Source organism: Cucurbita pepo, chromosome 5 (assembly GCF_057944985.1).
Source record: "Cucurbita pepo subsp. pepo isolate OVF chromosome 5, ASM5794498v1, whole genome shotgun sequence".
NCBI lineage: Eukaryota > Viridiplantae > Streptophyta > Magnoliopsida > Cucurbitales > Cucurbitaceae > Cucurbita > Cucurbita pepo.
The window spans coordinates 2,709,868-2,729,320 of record NC_141802.1 but is presented as its reverse complement, the minus strand read 5'-3'; the positions used below and the strand labels follow the sequence as shown (position 1 = coordinate 2,729,320).

The following is a 19,453-nucleotide window of genomic DNA, read 5'->3' as shown; positions in this document are numbered from 1 at the left end:
ATTAATTTTAAATTCATAATTATAAATAAATAAATAAATAAAGAAGCAAATAAACATCTGATGAATTTTTTAAAAGGAAATTATTGATTATTTGTCTAAAATAATTACGAGATAGGGGGAAATCGAGAGCCATCAATTAAACACAAAAAAGAAAAAAATTAAATAAATAAAAAGATAAAAAAAAAAAAAAAAGAATTAAAGAAAAGAAAAGAAATAAATAAATAACCCTGAAGGCCATGCCATGATATAACCCTCAATTATCTCCGAATTCCGAATTCCACCATTTTTCACAAACACATAACTCTCTGGAAACAATTCTCCTTAAATCAACCACAAAAGAGGAAAAAGAAAAGAAAAAAAAAAAAGAACAAAAAGAAAAAAAAAAGGAAAAAAGGAAAAACGAGAGGAAGGTTAAACGGAATAGAATTTCACTCTTCCTCATCGTCTTCTTCCTCCTAAATCTGCTGTTAACTTCGCCAACTGGCGCATCTTAGCTGCCGCCGCCGCCGCCGTTGTCGTCGACGACCTTTTGAATTTCCTCGATTTTTCCCTCCCACACCCGATAACCGGAACCGATTTTATTCCTAATTGTTCTTCTTGCTGCCGATTCACTTCCGGCGACTCACAATTGGCGCTGTCCATAGGAATAGGATAACTGTTACCCCGCGCGTTATTTCCCTTTTGATTAGTCAAACTTCATTTTCTGTTCTGCTTGCCTTCTGAAGGTGCGAGACTTGCTTTTGTTTTCGATCATCTTTTTTTACTCTGACTCTCGATCTTTCATTCCGTCTTATTTGCGAAACGTTTTTTTAGGTTTCTGATTGTGAATTGGGAGTTCTTTGAATGTTAGGGTTTCTTTTTGGAGGTTTCGAGAGGTTTTAGCCTTCAAAATATTTGATTTCCGGAATTAGCTTGTTGATCTGAAGATTGCCGTTTGCAATATGTTTTTAGCATTTGTTTTCCGCGTTCTTTTGAATTTATCTCCTCTCCTGATATACTCGCGTTTGAAATTCGATGAATTTTTTTTCTGTCTGATCGATGAATGAATGCTTAGTCTCGGGCTTGTTTGAACACTCACTTGGGCATCGCATGAAACTTCGGCTTGGATTTTGCATAAAATAAGTAACTACGAATATGAGCTGATTCTTACTAAACCGTGCTGTTCAATTCCTTACATTTGCTGAGTTCACCCTTTGTTTGAGATAATTGCTGTAGTTCACCTGTAACTGTTTTCTACAGCACACAAAAGAAACAATGTGTTCAATGTATGAAGTAAGTTAATAAGTCATCCAATGTGTTTTGAGAGTTTGAACTTGGAAACTGCAATGAAGTTTTTTTTCTTTTGGAGGTTCATGCTCCCTTTGTCTTCCTGATACGCGCCATATTTTTATGACTTTTAAAACCTGTCCTTTTCTATGGCAAAGCGTAGGCGTTCCTGTTCTTCCCTTCTTGTTAACCGTTTTCTTATTTCAGGTTACAAATCTTCTTTTTCACCATCACTAAGTTGGGGTGTTTTATTCCATGTAGAAGAATGGCCTTTTTTAGGAATCATTCAAACGAACCAGTTTCTCATGGTGTCTTGGAAGATAAAGGCCAAGGACAAGTTAGCGATAGAACCCACTCCTCTGCGGGAAATGATGAGGAAGACATGAGTACAGAAAAAGACTTTAATATCAACATAGGCGCAACTTATCATAATGGAGGTCAGGTAGATGATTCCAGTAGGTTTCAAAATGAGTCAGCTGCAGATGATGGTATTGCTATGAGAGTGTCAAACTTTCAAAATTCTGGAAGAAGAACGGCAGTGGGTAGAAGGTGGGGTTCAACATTTTGGAAGGACTGTCAACCTATGATTCATGGAGGTTCTGATTCTGCGCAGGAGTCTAAGAGTGAGTCTGACGTTAAAACTGGAGAAGGATCAGAAGATAATATATCCAATGAAAAGGATGGCGGGTCAGAATTTGAAGATGGCGGCCAACCAAAAGAGGTTAAAGGTCAAAGAAGGTATAATGATGTCCCTGCAGAAGGTGGGATGTTGTCGGATGAATATTACGAGCAGGATGTAGATGAGCAGAGCGATTCCATGCCATACGGAGGGTTTAATCACTCAGTGAAGTCAAATAGGTCACAGTTGCAGTCTGTTAATGCCAACAACAATTACATGCGAGGAAATTCTAGAGTTGGGAATAATGAAGATGAAGATGACGGAGATGATGGAGAACATAACGATGATGCTGATTATGAAGAGGATGATGAAGATGGTATCTTTCTCTGTAGTATTATTTTCCTTCAAGTTGGCTGTGGATTAATATTACTGTCTTTCTGTTTGCCGTTTATTTTATTGATCTTTTTTTATTTTAATGTTTAAACTGTTTACCATGCTTCTTTTATTTTAATTGGTTGGCATTTGGTGATCTTTGTTCCAACTCTACAATGTATCAGTATTTGACTTCATCCGATATGGTTCACTACCACATTGGCTAAATTTTATATCTGTGGGTGTTTGCAGAAGATGACCCTGATGATGTGGACTTTGAACCTGATTATGGCGTCTCAAGTGGTCCTTCAATGAAAAAGGTTAGGTTTTTTCATACATTTATATATTTGTTCAATAATTTTCATCTGCTGGATTTCATGATGCGGTAAATAAAACTTTCCTTCACTTTCATCAAATCACATTTTCCATTTCCCTCTTTCTTTTCTTTCACCTTCTCTTTTATTAATTTTGTTTGCATTATGTTGAAAAAAATGTACGAAGTACGAGGCACAGGCACATCAAAGAATAAAGTAAAATGAAAAAATTCAAGCTAATATCTGAAAGATTCTCCCTTCCACATTCTGCCGGCAGCAATTTTCTATTTAGAACTTCTCCTATATAACCAATATCTAGTCTGATTCCTACCATCTTTTCTATTTATTTATCAGTATTCCATTGCCTCTCCCCCATCATTGGTGCTTCTTGAATGAATTTCATTTCTTGTGTTTTTTTCCTTCATTCCCATGACCATCTTTACCTTACTGGTCTTATATACAGTGTGTGTATATATATCTATAGAAATATAACTTTATTCTTCACCTATATATTTTTTTCGTTATGCTGTTCATATATGGGGGTTCTTGTACAATGCTCTCTAATTCTAGTGTTCTATTGATAGCAGGATAAAGACTGGGATGGTGGTGAAGATTATGAGGAAGATGATGGGAGTGATGATGATTTGGAGATTTCTGATGATGACAGACCCAATTATGGAAAGAAAGGTAGGGGAAAGCAACGCGGTAAAGGAGGACGCAATGTAAAATCTACCAGTGAACGCAAGTCGTACCAATTATCTATTCGACAAAGAAAAGGAAAATCCTCGTACGAAGAGGATGAATCTTCAACTGAGGATTCTGCCAGTGATAGTGTTGAGGGTTTTAAAAGTTCAGGGAAAACTAACATTCGCCTTCGCAAGAATAGTGGTCGTTATTCTGCGACAACAGTTGTCTCAGGGCGAAGCAGGGAGGTCAGAACTTCTAGTAGGTCAGTTCGAAAAGTTTCATATGTTGAAAGTGAAGAAAGTGAAGAATTTGATGAGGGCAAAAAGAACAAGTCCCAAAAGGTGTGCTTGTACTTTTTCAAATTATATCGAGGCTGGCTGATATATTCTTTTGGCTTCTAAAATAATGTTTTGTTTACCATGTATATAGTTCTGGACAAAACTTGTTTTTTTTTAAATATAAATTTTATATTTCTTCAGAAAATATAACAAGTATTGACGTATTGTACTATTTTGAGGTTCCCCTTCACTGGATTGCAATGAACTGTACTGCTTGTATGTGCCTTGTTATTGTTGATGTTAATTTATCGATTCTTTGTGTTTGTATGTATTCATATTGTTACCCGCAGTCCCATTTAGTTGTAGTTCATTTGTTGATACCCCTTTATTATCTTTTGTTACCACGGTCTGGTTTTGTGGGGACTGGGTTGGTTGGTTACTGGTTCAACCAGTTGTGTTTTTTGAACTGGCTGTATAGGTTGTTTGGTGCCTATTTATTTGAAGGCTCTCGTCTCACGTATTATCTTATTTGAACATCAATAAGAGAAACAGATTTCTTCACTATTTTCTGTATTAGTTTTGATTGCTAATTTACTCTTTCAATGTCTTTGTCCTATGTGCTTTTTAGGAGGAAGTTGAAGAGGAAGATGGTGATGCAATAGAAAAAGTTCTCTGGCACCAGCCAAAGGGCACGGCTGAAGATGCTCTAAGAAATAACAGATCAATCGAGCCTGTCCTGTTTAGTCATTCATTTGATTCTGAACTGGATTGGAATGAGGTGGAATTTTTAATAAAATGGAAAGGCCAGTCGCATTTACACTGTCAATGGAAACCGTTCTCTGAACTACAACATGTATGCTTCTGAATGATTTTTTTTCTTGGGTTTTGTATCGTCTCATCAAAATAATGTTCTCTTGTATAATTGCGATGAGTCTTTAGCTAACTTCTTATTCTTTTCTCTGCCATTAAACACATATTTCTTGCAGCTTAGTGGTTTTAAGAAGGTTTTAAACTATACTAAAAAGGTCATGGAGGAAATAAGGTACAGGACGAGTGTCTCCCGTGAGGAGGTAATTTTTTCTTGATATTGTAATAAAATTGATTAGTGCAAGTTGTCATTATTGCAAGTGTACACTGAATATTTTCAAAGTGCTTTGTCAATAGACTACAACTTCTGATAAGCTATCTCATTCATTATTGGCTGGTTATGTCTACAGATTGAGGTCTATGATGTCAGTAAGGAAATGGATTTGGATCTCATCAAGCAAAATAGTCAGGTTACTTTGTTGAACTTTATCCATTATTGTTTTTAGTCTTTTGCTTAAAAGTTTTTGTAATCGTATTTAAATGTGGACTTGTAGGTGGAGAGAATAATTTCTGACCGTATCAGCAAAGATGCTTCAGGTGATGTAGTACCAGAGTATTTGGTCAAGTGGCAAGGATTGTCTTATGCTGAAGCAACTTGGTAACCAGAATCAACTCTTTAAAATGAATTTCTGAATGTGTTGTTATTAAGAGTTTTTTTTCCCTTTTATAATTTATGAGTGAGATCAAGAAATTTTTATTGGCCTTATAGTTAGGTAATAAATGCTATACGATATCATATCCTAATTCGATGAAGTTTGATGCCCTTTTCCCCCATGTATTAATTCCACATCTACTCGTTGGAAGTCTTTGAATACTTACTATTGTTTGTAAAATTTGTCTTAGGGAGAAGGATGTAGATATTTCATTTGCGCAAGATGCTATTGACGAGTACAAGGTATTTGGCTATTTGCATTTTGCTTTCTCCAACTATTGTTGACTTTAAAAAAATGTTATTTTTACATCACTTCTACGGTACTCATTTATTGATGTCTAATGTTGTAGGTTCTTGATTTCATGAGATCATTATTTCTAATAGAAATCAAAATAGTTTCATTAAGAATGGTAGAACTGATGGTCCTTCCTCCAATAAGAATTTCACCAAATACTATAATGTGCATCTCATGTATTCTCATCGGGAATAGACAACTATGTGCACGGCTACAATTGGTTGCCAAGAAAATTAGTAGGATATAAAATCTTAGATGGATGAACATCATGGCTTGAACTCATTCCCTCCAAGTCTTCATTATTTACGTGTCCTTTATTAACCACTAGGCCAGCCCAAGGTGGTTTAATCCTAAAAATTTCTCTGTCCCTAGTCCAGGTGTTCCAATACACAGCTAGATTCCGACATTACATAAAACTTCTACCAACAAGGGACATTAAAGAAAAGGACTTTCTTATGAGTCTCGGCAATCAAACAAGGTGTTACGTCGATGCATATAAACTGTAATTTTTTGCATGTACACCAAATATGAAACTAGAAATCGTAATGTACAAGGGAAATTTCAGTTGGCATCAGCGTCCCTTTAGAAAAATGCTTGACCAAGAAAAAGAGATGCACAGAAGCAAAACTTAGAACCGATGTCACTAGTGCTAATCCTATGAGCCATTGACCAAACTTAAAGAATCACTCTAGTAGCTTTTCCATGACCCATCCGAAGATCAAAAACCTTTTACACCCACATAATTTACCTAAGGAATGGGTGTCCTAATGAATTGATGTGTGAGCCAATTACATGGGGCTCTTATTTTCACCTCTTGTGAGATTATTATCAAATTTTAATTATTATTTATTTTATAAGAAAGGCACGAGCCTGTTGGTCATAGTTGTGGTCCTTTGCTGTAACGTAGAGAACAAGGACATGTTGGAGTGTTTCTTAGTATACAATGATGGTCAACTCGTGTAAATGTTGTTCTTGTACTACGTCAATGTTTTGGTCTTCTACTTCCATTTGATTTATTCCAGTCCCTACATTTTAGTGAACACAGGATTTACTTCCATAAAAGCTGACATGGCACCATGTGGAAGCTGACATGATGCCACTTCAGCTTCATCCTATATGTGCAACTGTGTACACATAATATCAAATTGTCATGTTAGCTTCCGTGTGGTGCTAGGTCAGCTTACATTATTAGTTAGTTATATTATTAACGTAACGGACTAAGAAATGTAGGGCTAAAATGAAGTAAATGGAAGCCCACTGACTAATTTGTTTCAAGTGGTGAAATGGGGGGATGACTTATAATAATATAACTTTAAAATATCTAACTTGTTTTGACATGAAAAGATGGTAATCGGATCAAACTATTTGTAAGCAATGAGGTATTGTGGAGAATTACTGTATGATGTCTAGCAGTTTCATGTAATTTGGCTAAACACCTATTTATGAAATAATGTTTTATTAAGATACACTCCAGAGTTTAAAGTCTAGATGTTCTATTTTCACTTAGTGTTCTTCATTATAATATTTTACATTTCATAATAATCTTTTTCTTCTTATCACTTCTGTGAAATTTAGATTGAAAACTTAGTTTTGAATTTAATATTTCGGCCTGCTGAACTTTCTTGGACCTTTACTGGATTGGTCAGCAGAAAAAATTTACAACTTGAATCTCTGTTGAGAAATTGGATTTCTGCTTTATTTCTTTTTTCTTTCAAGAATTATATTATTTGTAAATTGAATTGCGAAATTTTCTAATAATTGCAGACAGTCTTACTTTGATTTCCCCAGTGAAAGGTTTGGGAAAGCTTATAATAGATAAATATATAAATGCAAATAATTCTTGAAAGCGAAAAATTATGAAGAAAAGAGAGAAAAAAAAGGGAAGGAAACAGTGAGCGGTTAGCCCCCTATTCTTGTGGGAAGGTAGGAATCCACAGGGAAAGGCAAACACAGGCATGCCATTTCCTAATGGTTTTAAAGTACTTTTATCTTTCAATTATTATAAAATGATAAATATTTTGATGAAAAGTGTTTCTGGGTAATTCTCACGCACACACTCAAAAAGACCAAAAAACTTTTTTTTTTTAATAAAAGAAAAAACTTTCTGTGGTACTCCATGTCTTGGAAGGATTAGATACCACGAATTTACAAAACGAGAACCAATCGTTGTTATCAATTTTTGCGAGTTTTTTAAAATGTAATTATTTTGAGATTATTTGTCAAAGCAATATACCATGTATAAAATGATGGGAAACAAAAAAAAGGAAAATAGAGTATCATGACTTGATTCTGCATTTTTTATTGTTTGGGAGCTGCTCATTCTTTAAGCATTAAGCAATTGCCATGGATCTTGGGATTGGGGTTGATGTGTTTATTCAAATCAGCTGTCCTTGGCTTTAGGATAAATTGTTTTCAAATATTTGGTCCTTTTCCTTGTACCGCTAATACTAGACAAAGTTTTCCCGAGTACCCATCTATCCATCACTTTATTAAACTGGGCAACATTATTGTGAGTACCCTTTATCTCTTATCCTTCTGAAAGGGAGCTCCCTCCGCCTCCTCCTCCCACGTGTTTCTTTTTGTCTTTTTCTTTTGGTAATTGTATAGTTTGTTAGTTTTTTTTGGCTCCTTTCTATTGCCCTCACTTTTTCATTTTATGCTTTTATTGGTTTCTTCATTCAAGAGAAAAAGGTAAAATGAAGGTAGTGACCATTTTACCGGTTTGTTTGTTCAATCATTGTGATTAATTTTTTCAATCTTGTTTGTATGATTGAAGCTGGCAGTTACATTTTTTTCCTGTTTCATAATTTGAGCAGGCTCGTGAAGCTGCAATGTCCATACAAGGGAAATCTGTTGATCTTCAGCGTAAAAAGAGCAAAGGTCTGCGGAAACTTGATGCCATAAAACCTTACTTATAACCAACTTTTGACAAATGGATTACATATACATTATGTGCATAAGTTTAGGTAACAAACTAGATTTTATTGGTATTTGGAATTACAAAGACATAGTTGTGGAGGATTAGAAATCAGGTCGTTGGTGTGTTTTCTTTTTGTTATTTTTATAAGGTATATGAACAATCATTTTTCATTTAGACAAGTATAGGTGGTGGCTACGTTTAACATGGTCCATGTGAGGACAAAAAGAACAAAAATTACAGATGAGCCCTAAAATTGCATTATCCATTTTCTGTTCTATCATTTGATTGCCATTTGGTTAATGAGAAAATAATAAATGATAAAATGACTAATGAGGATTTATTATTTTGACTGAGTGACGATTTATTGACTTTGTTATGAAACCTAAAATTTGGAATGGTAGAAAGGACATAGTATTTAACAATCACCTGGGTTGCTGATGCTCTGATTAAGACACTCAACAGATTGAACACCTTCTTTTACTGATGTGAAGTATAGATAGTTTTTTAACTTATGCAGCAGACAAACGCTGTATGGTAGAACAAGAATGTATATTACAACTTTGGTTATAGTCATGATATATTTGTGATGTAGTGGATGAGGATATTACTTGAATAAAGCTATGTAATTTGTAGAGTTGGTTAGATGCTAGTTGTGTATATCTGAAATGGTACTGGTGGTTTATCTCTGGTTGGCCTTTAATTCTTGTCTTTCTTGTATACTGTATGTGTAGTTAACATACTTTAACATTATAGCTCTTCTGATTTCTAGTGAGTTTAAGGAAACTTGATGAACAGCCCGAGTGGCTGAGGGGAGGCAAGCTTCGAGATTATCAGCTTGAGGGTTTGAATTTTCTTGTTAATAGGTATTGTTCACTTTAATTTCACGTTAGATCTGTTAATTTTGATTATCTGTTTTTTATTTAAATTGTTTGAACTTGGTTAAATACACAAATAGAATGGTCGAAAAGTGGTTAGTAAGTTGGTGAGTGTTTGGTTTTATGAAAGAAGACTGTTTGTCATGGAAAACACTCCAGACCCGTTTATTTTCTTTGATTATAATTCTTCGATATTTATGTGATTGGTCTATCTTTTCATTGATGTAGTTGGAGAAATGATACTAATGTAATTTTAGCTGATGAAATGGGTCTTGGGAAAACTGTTCAGTCTGTTTCCATGCTTGGCTTTCTACAGGTGGAGCTAAATAACTCTCTCTTTAGCTTTATTATGAGTATCTCTGATAGATTAATCTTGAGGACTAATGTTCTTTTATTTGACAGAATGCTCAACAAATTCACGGACCATTTCTTGTCGTTGTACCACTGTCCACCTTGTCAAACTGGGCCAAAGAATTTAGGAAGTGGCTGCCTGATATGAATGTTATTGTCTATGTTGGAACCCGTGCAAGCAGAGAGGCAAGTTGTCTTTTCTGACTTTATTCAGACGGCAATGTTAGGTTTACTTGATGAAAATGTTTCCACTATATGTTATTTTACTGGGATTGAAGTGATTTTTTTTATAAAATTGAAAACAAGTCAATGGGAAGGTTATGCTTAGATTTTATTTTCCTTAGTTAATCAACCCTTGAGAATTTTATTTGTTCTGTTCGTTCTCTTGGTAATTTCTACTCTTGCATGCATTTTTTTGGTTGCAGGTTTGTCAGCAGCATGAATTTGAAAATAAGAGAGCTGGCAGACCTATAAAGTTTAATGCATTGTTGACTACATATGAAGTAGTTCTGAAGGACCGTGCCGTTCTTTCAAAGATCAAGTGGAATTATTTGATGGTTGATGAAGCTCATAGATTAAAGAATAGTGAGGCACAGTTGTATACAACCCTTTCGGTATACTTTTATTTTGACTTATTGCAACTTTCTAGTGTCATACTTGTTTAATTTATTACTGATGATCCTTCCTGGGTTTTCAGGAATTTAGCACAAAAAATAAACTGCTCATTACTGGTACTCCATTACAGAACAATGTGGAAGAGCTATGGTATTATTTAATTTTCTACTTTCTAATATGGGACATTCACCATATTTGTGTTTCCGTTTGTTTTTTCTATTTAATTTCATATGTATGCCTTGAAGGCTGCCTTGATATCTTTCAGTTTATCTTTTTCTCCTGTCTTTTGGCCTTAAGTTTGCTTTGTTTGGTAATGGTACCCCTTTATGGTTTCTTGTGTTATATCAGACCTTTTAACTTTTTATGGAATATCAAACCTTCTATGATTTATTGTGTGAATTTGTGCACACTCACATGGGGTCGGTGGGCATTTGTGTTGTGTATTCCCCTGCACGTGATTATGAAACTTTGATACTTTTAGTTTCACTATAATGTCTATATCCAACACTGACACTCAAATTCATGTGTTAGGCCTTCCCTTATTAATTCTTTTTAAAAGTTTTGCATAGGGACAGAAGCACATGTAAGAAAATTATTAATTTTGATTTTGATTTTGTTTTGCTTCTTAGAGATTTATATTTTGTCATCTTTTGCATATGATATTTAAAATGTGAAGTTTGTAACTTGCAAAAGTCTTTCTAATGTATTTGGAGAACACATATTTAAAAGATGTATTTCTGCCAATGTTGGTGTTGTGGTTTTGTAGAGAATAACACTTGACCATCAGATTAGTATTTTCTAGACAAATCTTAATTCATTAACAATTTTTTGGGTTGATCCATGCACACGAAAAAGAAATCATTTCTAATTCTACCTTAAAATGAAGTATTCTCTCCTTATTTCTCATTCATAAACTCTATTATTATATTTTTGTGTGTATTGGATTGATGATTTAGATCTTTTAGGTATTCAGTTTCACATTATATATTTATGTTTATTAACTTTCCATATAGTCTCCTGCAAGATTACATTATCCTTATTTTAATTGGTAACTGCAAACTTCCAGTGTATATAATCTGAACAAATTTACTAGTGCTATATTTTTCCATTGGAATGCTCATTAGTAGTAAACTCAGTTTTTTCTGTACGTGTTCAATTGAAGGATTGTTTGTCCATTTTGCCTCACAGGGCTCTACTTCACTTTCTTGATACTGATAAGTTCAAGAATAAGGAAGATTTCATTCAGAATTACAAGAACCTTAGTTCGTTCAATGAGACTGAGGTAATATTCTATTTTAGGATATCTTTATTTCACTTTGAGGATGTTGCCTCTCATATGATCCTTCGTGATTTGGATTATTTGTAGCTTGCTAGTCTTCACATGGAACTGAAGCCTCACATCCTTCGTCGTATTATAAAGGATGTTGAGAAGTCTTTGCCTCCAAAGATTGAGCGTATTCTTAGGGTTGAGATGTCTCCGCTTCAGAAACAGTAAGTAATTCACTCACACTTTTAAAGGAAACAGAAAATCTGTTCATTATTGTAATGAAATCACAGAAAGGCTAATTGGGGGGTTGCAACAACTAGTAATATTTTCAATTGTAGAAATAGATTTGCAGACAATACATGATACTTCTTTTTTGTTTTTAGATATTACAAGTGGATTTTAGAACGCAACTTTCAGGACTTAAACAAAGGAGTTCGTGGGAATCAGGTAGTTATCTATTTCAATTACTTACTGGGTTTATTGTCAGCACCGATCAAATTCAAGTTTCTATCTGTTGTTGTTAACATTAATTTTAATGATTAAATTTATTCTATTTGGACTTCAGGATTGTTGATTACTTGAAAATATTATAACTTTTTCAGGTTTCACTTTTGAATATTGTGGTGGAGTTAAAAAAATGCTGCAATCACCCCTTTCTGTTCGAAAGTGCAGATCATGGTTATGGTGGGGACTTTGACTCAAATGATAGCAGCAAGCTGGATCGAATAATCTGGAGCAGCGGGAAGCTAGTCATACTAGATAAGTTATTAATGAGATTGCATGAAACGAAGCATCGGGTTCTAATTTTTTCACAGGTCAGGTCACAAGTTTCTGAATGCTAGTCAATTTTTTTCCACCTAGTATTATTAACGATTATTGCCCTTGATTTGATTTATTCAACCTTTTGATGAATCTTGCTTCATAAGAGTGTGATCAGTTTGCTGTTACTCTTGGAGATATATCTGTTTGAAGTCATGGGAGCTGAAAATTTAGTGAATGTGTTCTGTTGCGTAATCTACCTGTTTACACTCCGATACTCTTTCGGTTTTATGTACTTGGCCATTCTTATTGAATGCTACTGCTTATAGGTTTAGTATCCATTTTCAAAACTTTGGATATTCTAATCATTGCTTTTTTCATAAGTTTTCACATCATCGAAGATTCTTCTATTGATTTCCAACAATAATCACCAAAAGGACAAATGCTTATAACATTAGACCGGACCATCCTCTCCTTTTTGAAAATCATGGCCTCTTGTAGCATATGTTATGGGGCATTGATGTTAGTTAGGTAGGGAGATCCTTGGACTCCCTTAAAGAGAGTGATTTTTTTAACCGGATTTTGACGACAATGGTGGAAGTGGAAATGAGATGGGATCAAGTCTCATTACTTCTTTTCTCATAGAACACCAGCTTGTACGGAGAGCCTGATGAGGTTGGTTGGGTGACGGATTGCATGTATTGCTATATTGATTAAGATGTTCTTTGAATATATAATGGCTCAAGTTATTACAAATCCAAAGTGAAAATCTTCACCATGTGTTGAAGTGAACGTGAAGATGATATCTTCATGGAAGTAAGGTTATCCATGAATATGATGATTGAATGCTATGATTATTTGACAAGGTGGGAACGTCCATAAGAAACACTTTCTTGGTAATAATTTGAATTCAGGAGAAGCGAAAAAATTCTGTAGGTAGTAGAAAATAAGTAGTAATGGTTATCTTGGCCTGGTTCTGCTAGCTGTACCCGAGTATCTCTTTCTTTTATATCCACTTCTATAGTGATAATCTTACTTTTGATTTGCAAGATTTCGATGGGTCGGTGAAGTTTTCTAAAGAATCCCTTGTCATCTGGCTTCGAAACTTGTAAAATATCTTTTTATTGAATTTTCTTTTATAACTTTCCTTCACTTGTCCTTCACTGCAGTTTTGGTGTACCCAATTCTATGTACAAGTACAAATCAATTGAGATTATGATTTCATGCAGATAAATATAGTGATTGTGATGGTATGTTGCAGATGGTTAGAATGCTGGATATTCTTGCTGACTACATGTCATATAGAGGATTCCAATTTCAGAGGCTTGATGGAAGTACTAAGGCTGAGTTTCGTCAGCAGGCTATGGAACATTTCAATGCACCTGGTAGTGATGATTTTTGCTTCCTTCTTTCAACTCGGGCTGGCGGCTTAGGTATAAACCTTGCAACGGCAGATACAGTTATCATATTTGATTCAGATTGGAACCCACAAAATGACTTACAGGTAGAGTTTAGAATCTCTGCTTTTTAATCATCTTTCTAGAGAGGTTTCATTTTAATTCTCTTCTTTGTTGTAGGCGATGAGTAGAGCCCATAGAATTGGACAACAGGAAGTAGTTAATATATACAGATTTGTGACTAGCAGAAGTGTTGAGGAAGATATCTTGGAGCGAGCAAAGAAGAAGATGGTACTATTCGTTCTATTTTTTTAATTTTTTAGTTTATTTTTAAATTTACTTGTTAAAAATGATTCGGACACTTGGATATGTATTCAGTCTACGTGCACAGCTGATGATGAAACTTGTATTTCATTTTAGGGTTTGTTTTCTATGTGATCTCAGTTTTTCTTTGCTTTATAGGTTCTTGACCATCTGGTGATTCAAAAATTAAATGCGGAGGGGAGATTGGAGAAGAAAGAAGCCAAAAAAGGCATTGGTTTTGATAAAGTAAGAACCGTGTTGCACAACCACTGTAATTGCTTTATTGAAAAACTTGAATTACTTTGTGGAAGGCTGAATTATTTGGATGATGAAAATTATGACTCCAATTTTTGCTGGATGTCTCCCCTAGCTTTCTAAGATCTATATTCTCTCTTTTTGATATTTTTTTCTAACACCTGCATCTTATGCTTGGTAGAATGAGCTATCAGCTATCTTAAGATTTGGGGCAGAGGAACTTTTCAAGGAGGACAAGAATGATGAAGATAGTAAGAAAAGGCTGCAAAGTATGGATATTGATGAGATTCTTGAAAGAGCGGAGAAGGTTGAAGAGAAAGAAGCTGAAGGAGAGGAAGGGCACGAATTGCTTGGTGCTTTCAAGGCAAGATAATGATATTATGGTGGTGATGCATTTTACTGTTCCGTCTTTATTTCTAGTGATTATTATGATAGTGATGTTTGCGTATAGATGGCAAACCATAGATGTGGCTGCGGTATTATTCTCTGCTTGTGCTGACTGTTTGACTTACCTTTTTGACTGATCATTTCCTTTTTTGTTTTCGTTTTTTTTTTGGGGGGGTGGGGTGTGTGATGTTGGTGGTTATGAACGAACAGGTTGCTAACTTCTGTAGTGCTGAAGATGATGGAAGTTTCTGGAGTCGCTGGATAAAACCAGAAGCAGTGTCTCAGGCTGAAGTATGAACCTAACTGTATTGTTACTTTTAGTTTTGAACCTCAAGACCTTCCCTTCTATAATTTTTTTCCAGCTATAATTTAAAAACATATTGCATATTTTCTTTTTGATTCCCATTCCAACTAGCGACATCCAACCATCCATCCATATTTTCTATTATTTTAGGAAGCTCTAGCCCCTCGTGCTGCTAGGAATACAAAGAGCTATGCTGAGCCTGTTCAGCGTGAGAATAGTGGTAAAAGAAAGAAAGGATCTGGGCCTGTGGAGAGGGTTCAGAAACGCCGTAAAGGTGATATTTCCGCTTCTTCAGCACCAATGCTTGAGGGTGCTTCTGCTCAAGTGAGAAGGTGGTCTTGTGGGAATTTGTCTAAAAGAGATGCATTGCGTTTTTCTCGTGTGGTAAGGTTTTGTGTTTTATCTTTACCTTTCTTTCTTGTGATTTGAGCATGTGTTATTTCTAATCACAGATTGTCACTTGTGCCATTTAATTTACGTGCATGGTATAATTCTTTATGAAGGTACGAGATTTATGATATCTTCAATCTTTTTTGGATAATTTATGTCACGTGTCTGTAAAAATGCCTTTGACTGTATTACTTCTGCAGCACGGTGCCTTGAAAAGAATGGGTTTTTTTGGACATGGAGTCAAGTTTCTGTTTTAGTTTCTTCATTTCTTTTGTTTTTTTTTTTTTTTTTTTCCTGAGTTCATCAATAAATGATTAATGAGCTAGAAACAATCATTGAAAAAATGAACATGCAAAGAGAGACTAATGAAGATACAAAGTCCAAAAGGAGTGGAAAAAAGGAAATTAAAATTACAAAGAGAAAATGAAAGCATTCCAATTTAAGCAAATATCCTGCAAAGAATAACCCAATGAAAGTGATGGAGAAAGAACAAAGGAGCGAAAAAAGAAAACTAAAATTACATAGAGAAAATAAAAGTATTCCAACTTAAGCAAATATCCTGCAAAGAAAACCCCTGAACGTGTTGGAGAGAGAACGACTGAAATATTTTGAGGTGGGCTGACTCAAAATGATGATGTTCTCTAATTTCTTTTTGGCCATAATTCTGAATTTAGTGTTTGAGAAGAAAAAGGTGTTTGAGAAGGATGCATATCAATGTGTATATATGCTTTTCTGAATAAAAGATTCATAGATGTTATGGAATTATGAAAAGGGGCTGGAAGCATAAAAGGGAACCAAACAATATTTAAATGTGAACTAAGGCGAACTAAGAAGCCTTAAGAAAAGTTTTGATTGTTTGGGAACACAAACGAACGAACATCATAAAAATCCTGGAAAGTTAAACCCACCAAGCCTCCTTCCAAGTTTTTTATATTTTTCTTAGACGTTTCTATGGTTCTTCCAATATTTATGGAGGCATTAAGAATATTGGCGTGGTACCACTGATGTTGGAGAGAAAATTTTCATCTTCCAACCCCCTCAAATTTCTTGTTGATAAATGGCTCACGTGTGCCTAATCTTAATTGTACGCTAACTAATAGTGCTGTCATCTTTTCTTTTGAATATCATTCTAATGAACTTCGACATGTTTGATATTTGTTTACACCACTTGATTTCTTTTATAACTTAAAATCAGGTCATGAAATTTGGGAATGAGAGTCAAATTAGCTTGATAGCTGGTGAGGTTGGTGGTGCAGTTGGAGCAGCTAAGCCTGAAGCGCAAATTGAGCTGTTCAATGCTTTAATTGATGGTTGTAGAGACGCTGTTGAATCAGGTTCAACAGACCCCAAGGTTTGTTTAGATTATGTAAAACAGAATTTCTGTTCTGATTGCTGAAGATGAATTTCAATTTGGAAAACTTGATGGTCTTGCTGGTTGATAAAAGTTTGAATAATCTCTAGGGACCTATGTTAGATTTCTTTGGTGTGCTAGTGAAAGCTAATGAACTTCTCAACCGAGTCGAAGAACTTCAGCTTCTAGCAAAACGAATTAGCCGTTATGAAGATCCTATCAAACAATTCCGTGCCTTGATGCACCTGAAACCTTCAAATTGGTCAAAAGGTTGTGGTTGGAACCAAAGTAAGTATTCAGTTGTCCTCCTTCCACTCTCCTTCCTCCATTTATATTATTTTCTGCTAATACTTCTATTTCTTTATTCTAAGTCGATGATGCAAGATTACTTTTGGGAATACACTACCATGGTTTTGGTAATTGGGAAAAGATCAGGTTGGACGAAAAACTTGGTTTCATGAAAAAGATTGCTCCAGTGGAACTTCAACATCATGAGACCTTTCTGCCACGTGCTCCAAATTTGAGAGATCGTGCTAATGCGCTTCTGGAGATGGTAAGTTATATCAGTTGTGCAATCTCTGATGGTGACATTGGATTCTTTCAATTCTGAATTTTCCAATTTAACTTGGTTTACCTTCCATACGGTTGATTATTTTATAATTTATCAGTTTGCATATCCAAGCTAGTATATAAACATGCGAAGTTAGTAGTTCCTGCCAGTTTCTCAACTATTTGGCCTACCTAGAGATTGCAATTTCAGTTCTTAAAACACTGTCTTGCTTTGTTAAGAAGTTTGTTTCAAGCCTTGCAATTCACATTTTCTTAGGACATGCTATTAAATGAGCACAGTGGAGTCTTATGATTAGTAAAACCCAGGGCATTACACTATTTGATTTGCACACCAGCCCAAAGCTTATCTCAAAAGGTCTACAATGACGATAAAAATAATGATATGAGATTATATGCTATGGGGTTGCAGCTTACACGTATTAAGGTTAAAAAAGGAATTGATAATTAAGTTGTTTTTTGTATTCGTATTTACAGGTTTGCTTGTGTCTTTAGTTACTGGCGTAAGCTCAGTTTCTCTGTAGTTTTGAGTGTTTTTTCTTTGTGCGTGCTCGTTTATATTTTTTAATTTTTTTTATCTGTATCCAATTTCTACTCTAGTCATTTCATGATTTACAGATGATGTTTTCATCATTTTTTTTTTCACCAGGAACTTGCTGCACTCGGTAAAAATCTGAATTCCAAAGCTGGTCGCAAGACTGCAAAGAAGGATAAGGAAAATATTCAAAGAGTTTCGACGTCACGTGGCTTGGATAGAAAGGGGAAACCAGGTTCTCCTAAGGTTAACACTAAATTGAGGGACAGAGCTTCTAAACCCCAGAGAGTTGAGAACCTCGTGAAAGAGGAGGGTGAAATGTCTGACAACGAAGAAGTATATGAGCATTTCAAGGAAGTTAAATGGATGGAATGGTGTGAAGATGTCATGTCCGGTGAAATTAAAACTCTGGAACGACTTCATAGGTTACAGACAACTAGTGCTAAACTCCCAAAGGAAAAGGTTCTGTCATGTTGGTTCTGAATTCTGAACTCTTCTGTCTTATGGAATAATATTTTGACTTTCATTTTTCCTTTGCGATCAGGTGCTTTCGAAAATTCGAAACTACTTGCAGCTTCTTGGACGAAGGATTGATCAAGTTGTTCTAGATCATGAGGAGGAACCATATAAACAAGATAGTATGTGCTCGAGTATAATTATTATAATTATGTCAATCCTTAGTGTTCAGTTTGAACTAATGATTTTATTCTCTTTCAGCGGGAAAGATATTGGAGACTGAAAAATTTTCGTGCTTTTTCTGAAGCAATTATATCTAACCAGTTGATATTAATTGCAGGGATGACAATGCGATTGTGGAATTATGTCTCCACCTTTTCGAATTTATCTGGGGAGAGACTTCATCAAATTTATTCAAAACTCAAGCAGGAAAAAGAAGTGGGAGTTGGTCCATCCTACATCAATGGCACTGGATCTGCTCTTGTGGGCAGGGATGGGGACTCCACTCATTTTGGAGCCTTGCCGCGGCAGTTTCAGAGGGTAAGAGGTAACAAAAATAACACTTCCTTCCAAATATCTGAACCAGTTCAGAAGGGGCTCGAAACAGGGAAATCTGAAGCATGGAAACGACGAAGAAGAGGGGATGCCGATACTCAATACCAAGTTCCCTGTCCACCCGATAGACCTGCGAGTAATGGCGGTCGGATACCCGACCCAAATTCATTGGGGATTCTTGGGGCAGCACCAACTGAAAACAGGAGGTTTGGTAACGAGCGGCCATACAAGATCCATCAAAGTAGTTTTCCGGTGAGACAAGGTTGAGATGGGAGGAGCAAGCAAGCCTCTTTTGCAGTGTGGGAGGGTGGCTGATTTGAGAGAAGGCTTTCAGCTTCGACCTGGATCCGGGACTCATTCACCACTGCAGCCGGTATATAATTCGATGGTTCTTTTTCCACCATGGGAATAAATAGCTGCACACCTCTGTGTTATGTATGTGGCTGACCCTAGAAAGTCGATCTGCGAAAAAAAACATAAAAAATGGGATTTTTTGATCCATACCCCATTGATTGCCAAGGAAAGTTGAAAAGGTTGTGCATCATATTCAAGGCTAGTAGAGGCATCTTTACGAGTTGAGTTTGAGTAATTTCTTCGTGTATAGCAAAAAATTCGGACGAAAGGGATCTACTTACTCGTTTGGCACACAAGTTTACGAGGGTAGTTCCGATACATACTATGTTCACCCAAAATTGTACATTATCAGTTATTTCAGAAAATTTTTATTATTTTTTCTTTTTGGGTACAATAGTGCAAATTGTTTCCTCATTTTGTCCATAAGAAATGTAGTTCAATGATTCTTCAGATGTACCCCCA

At 35.4% G+C, this 19,453-nt stretch overlaps 1 protein-coding gene across 2 annotated transcripts; it reads left to right on the top strand.

Moving 5' to 3' along the window:
• The first annotated feature begins 282 nt into the window (after positions 1 to 282).
• LOC111794362 (protein CHROMATIN REMODELING 5) lies at positions 283 to 19,441 on the top strand. 2 transcript variants are annotated; one of them, XM_023676325.2, is made up of 31 exons: positions 283 to 725; positions 1,528 to 2,261; positions 2,510 to 2,577; positions 3,159 to 3,599; positions 4,165 to 4,389; positions 4,523 to 4,606; positions 4,754 to 4,813; positions 4,898 to 5,001; positions 5,247 to 5,298; positions 8,167 to 8,230; positions 9,040 to 9,133; positions 9,374 to 9,461; positions 9,548 to 9,682; positions 9,922 to 10,110; positions 10,194 to 10,261; positions 11,300 to 11,393; positions 11,478 to 11,602; positions 11,762 to 11,825; positions 11,981 to 12,193; positions 13,399 to 13,641; positions 13,715 to 13,825; positions 13,997 to 14,083; positions 14,274 to 14,456; positions 14,690 to 14,770; positions 14,934 to 15,167; positions 16,369 to 16,524; positions 16,635 to 16,812; positions 16,896 to 17,077; positions 17,741 to 18,088; positions 18,171 to 18,264; positions 18,423 to 19,441. In XM_023676325.2, exons 2-31 carry the CDS (start codon positions 1,532 to 1,534, stop codon positions 18,902 to 18,904), a joined length of 5,277 nt encoding a protein of 1,758 aa, XP_023532093.2. In that variant the 5' UTR covers positions 283 to 725; positions 1,528 to 1,531; the 3' UTR covers positions 18,905 to 19,441. The 2 variants fall into 2 exon arrangements, with proteins under 2 accessions (XP_023532093.2, XP_023532095.2); XM_023676327.2 differs by having other exon boundaries at positions 1,474 to 2,261.
• The last annotated feature ends 12 nt before the right edge of the window (positions 19,442 to 19,453 follow it).

Excerpts from the sequence above, each read along its gene's own strand:
- LOC111794362 (XM_023676325.2), top strand. The coding sequence starts at position 1,532 with ATGGCCTTTTTTAGGAATCATTCAAACGAACCAGTTTCTCATGGTGTC. Across the intron at positions 10,262-11,299 it reads AACAATGTGGAAGAGCTATG|GGCTCTACTTCACTTTCTTG; the intron begins GTATTATTTAAT and ends TTTGCCTCACAG. Across the intron at positions 13,642-13,714 it reads ACCCACAAAATGACTTACAG|GCGATGAGTAGAGCCCATAG; the intron begins GTAGAGTTTAGA and ends TCTTTGTTGTAG.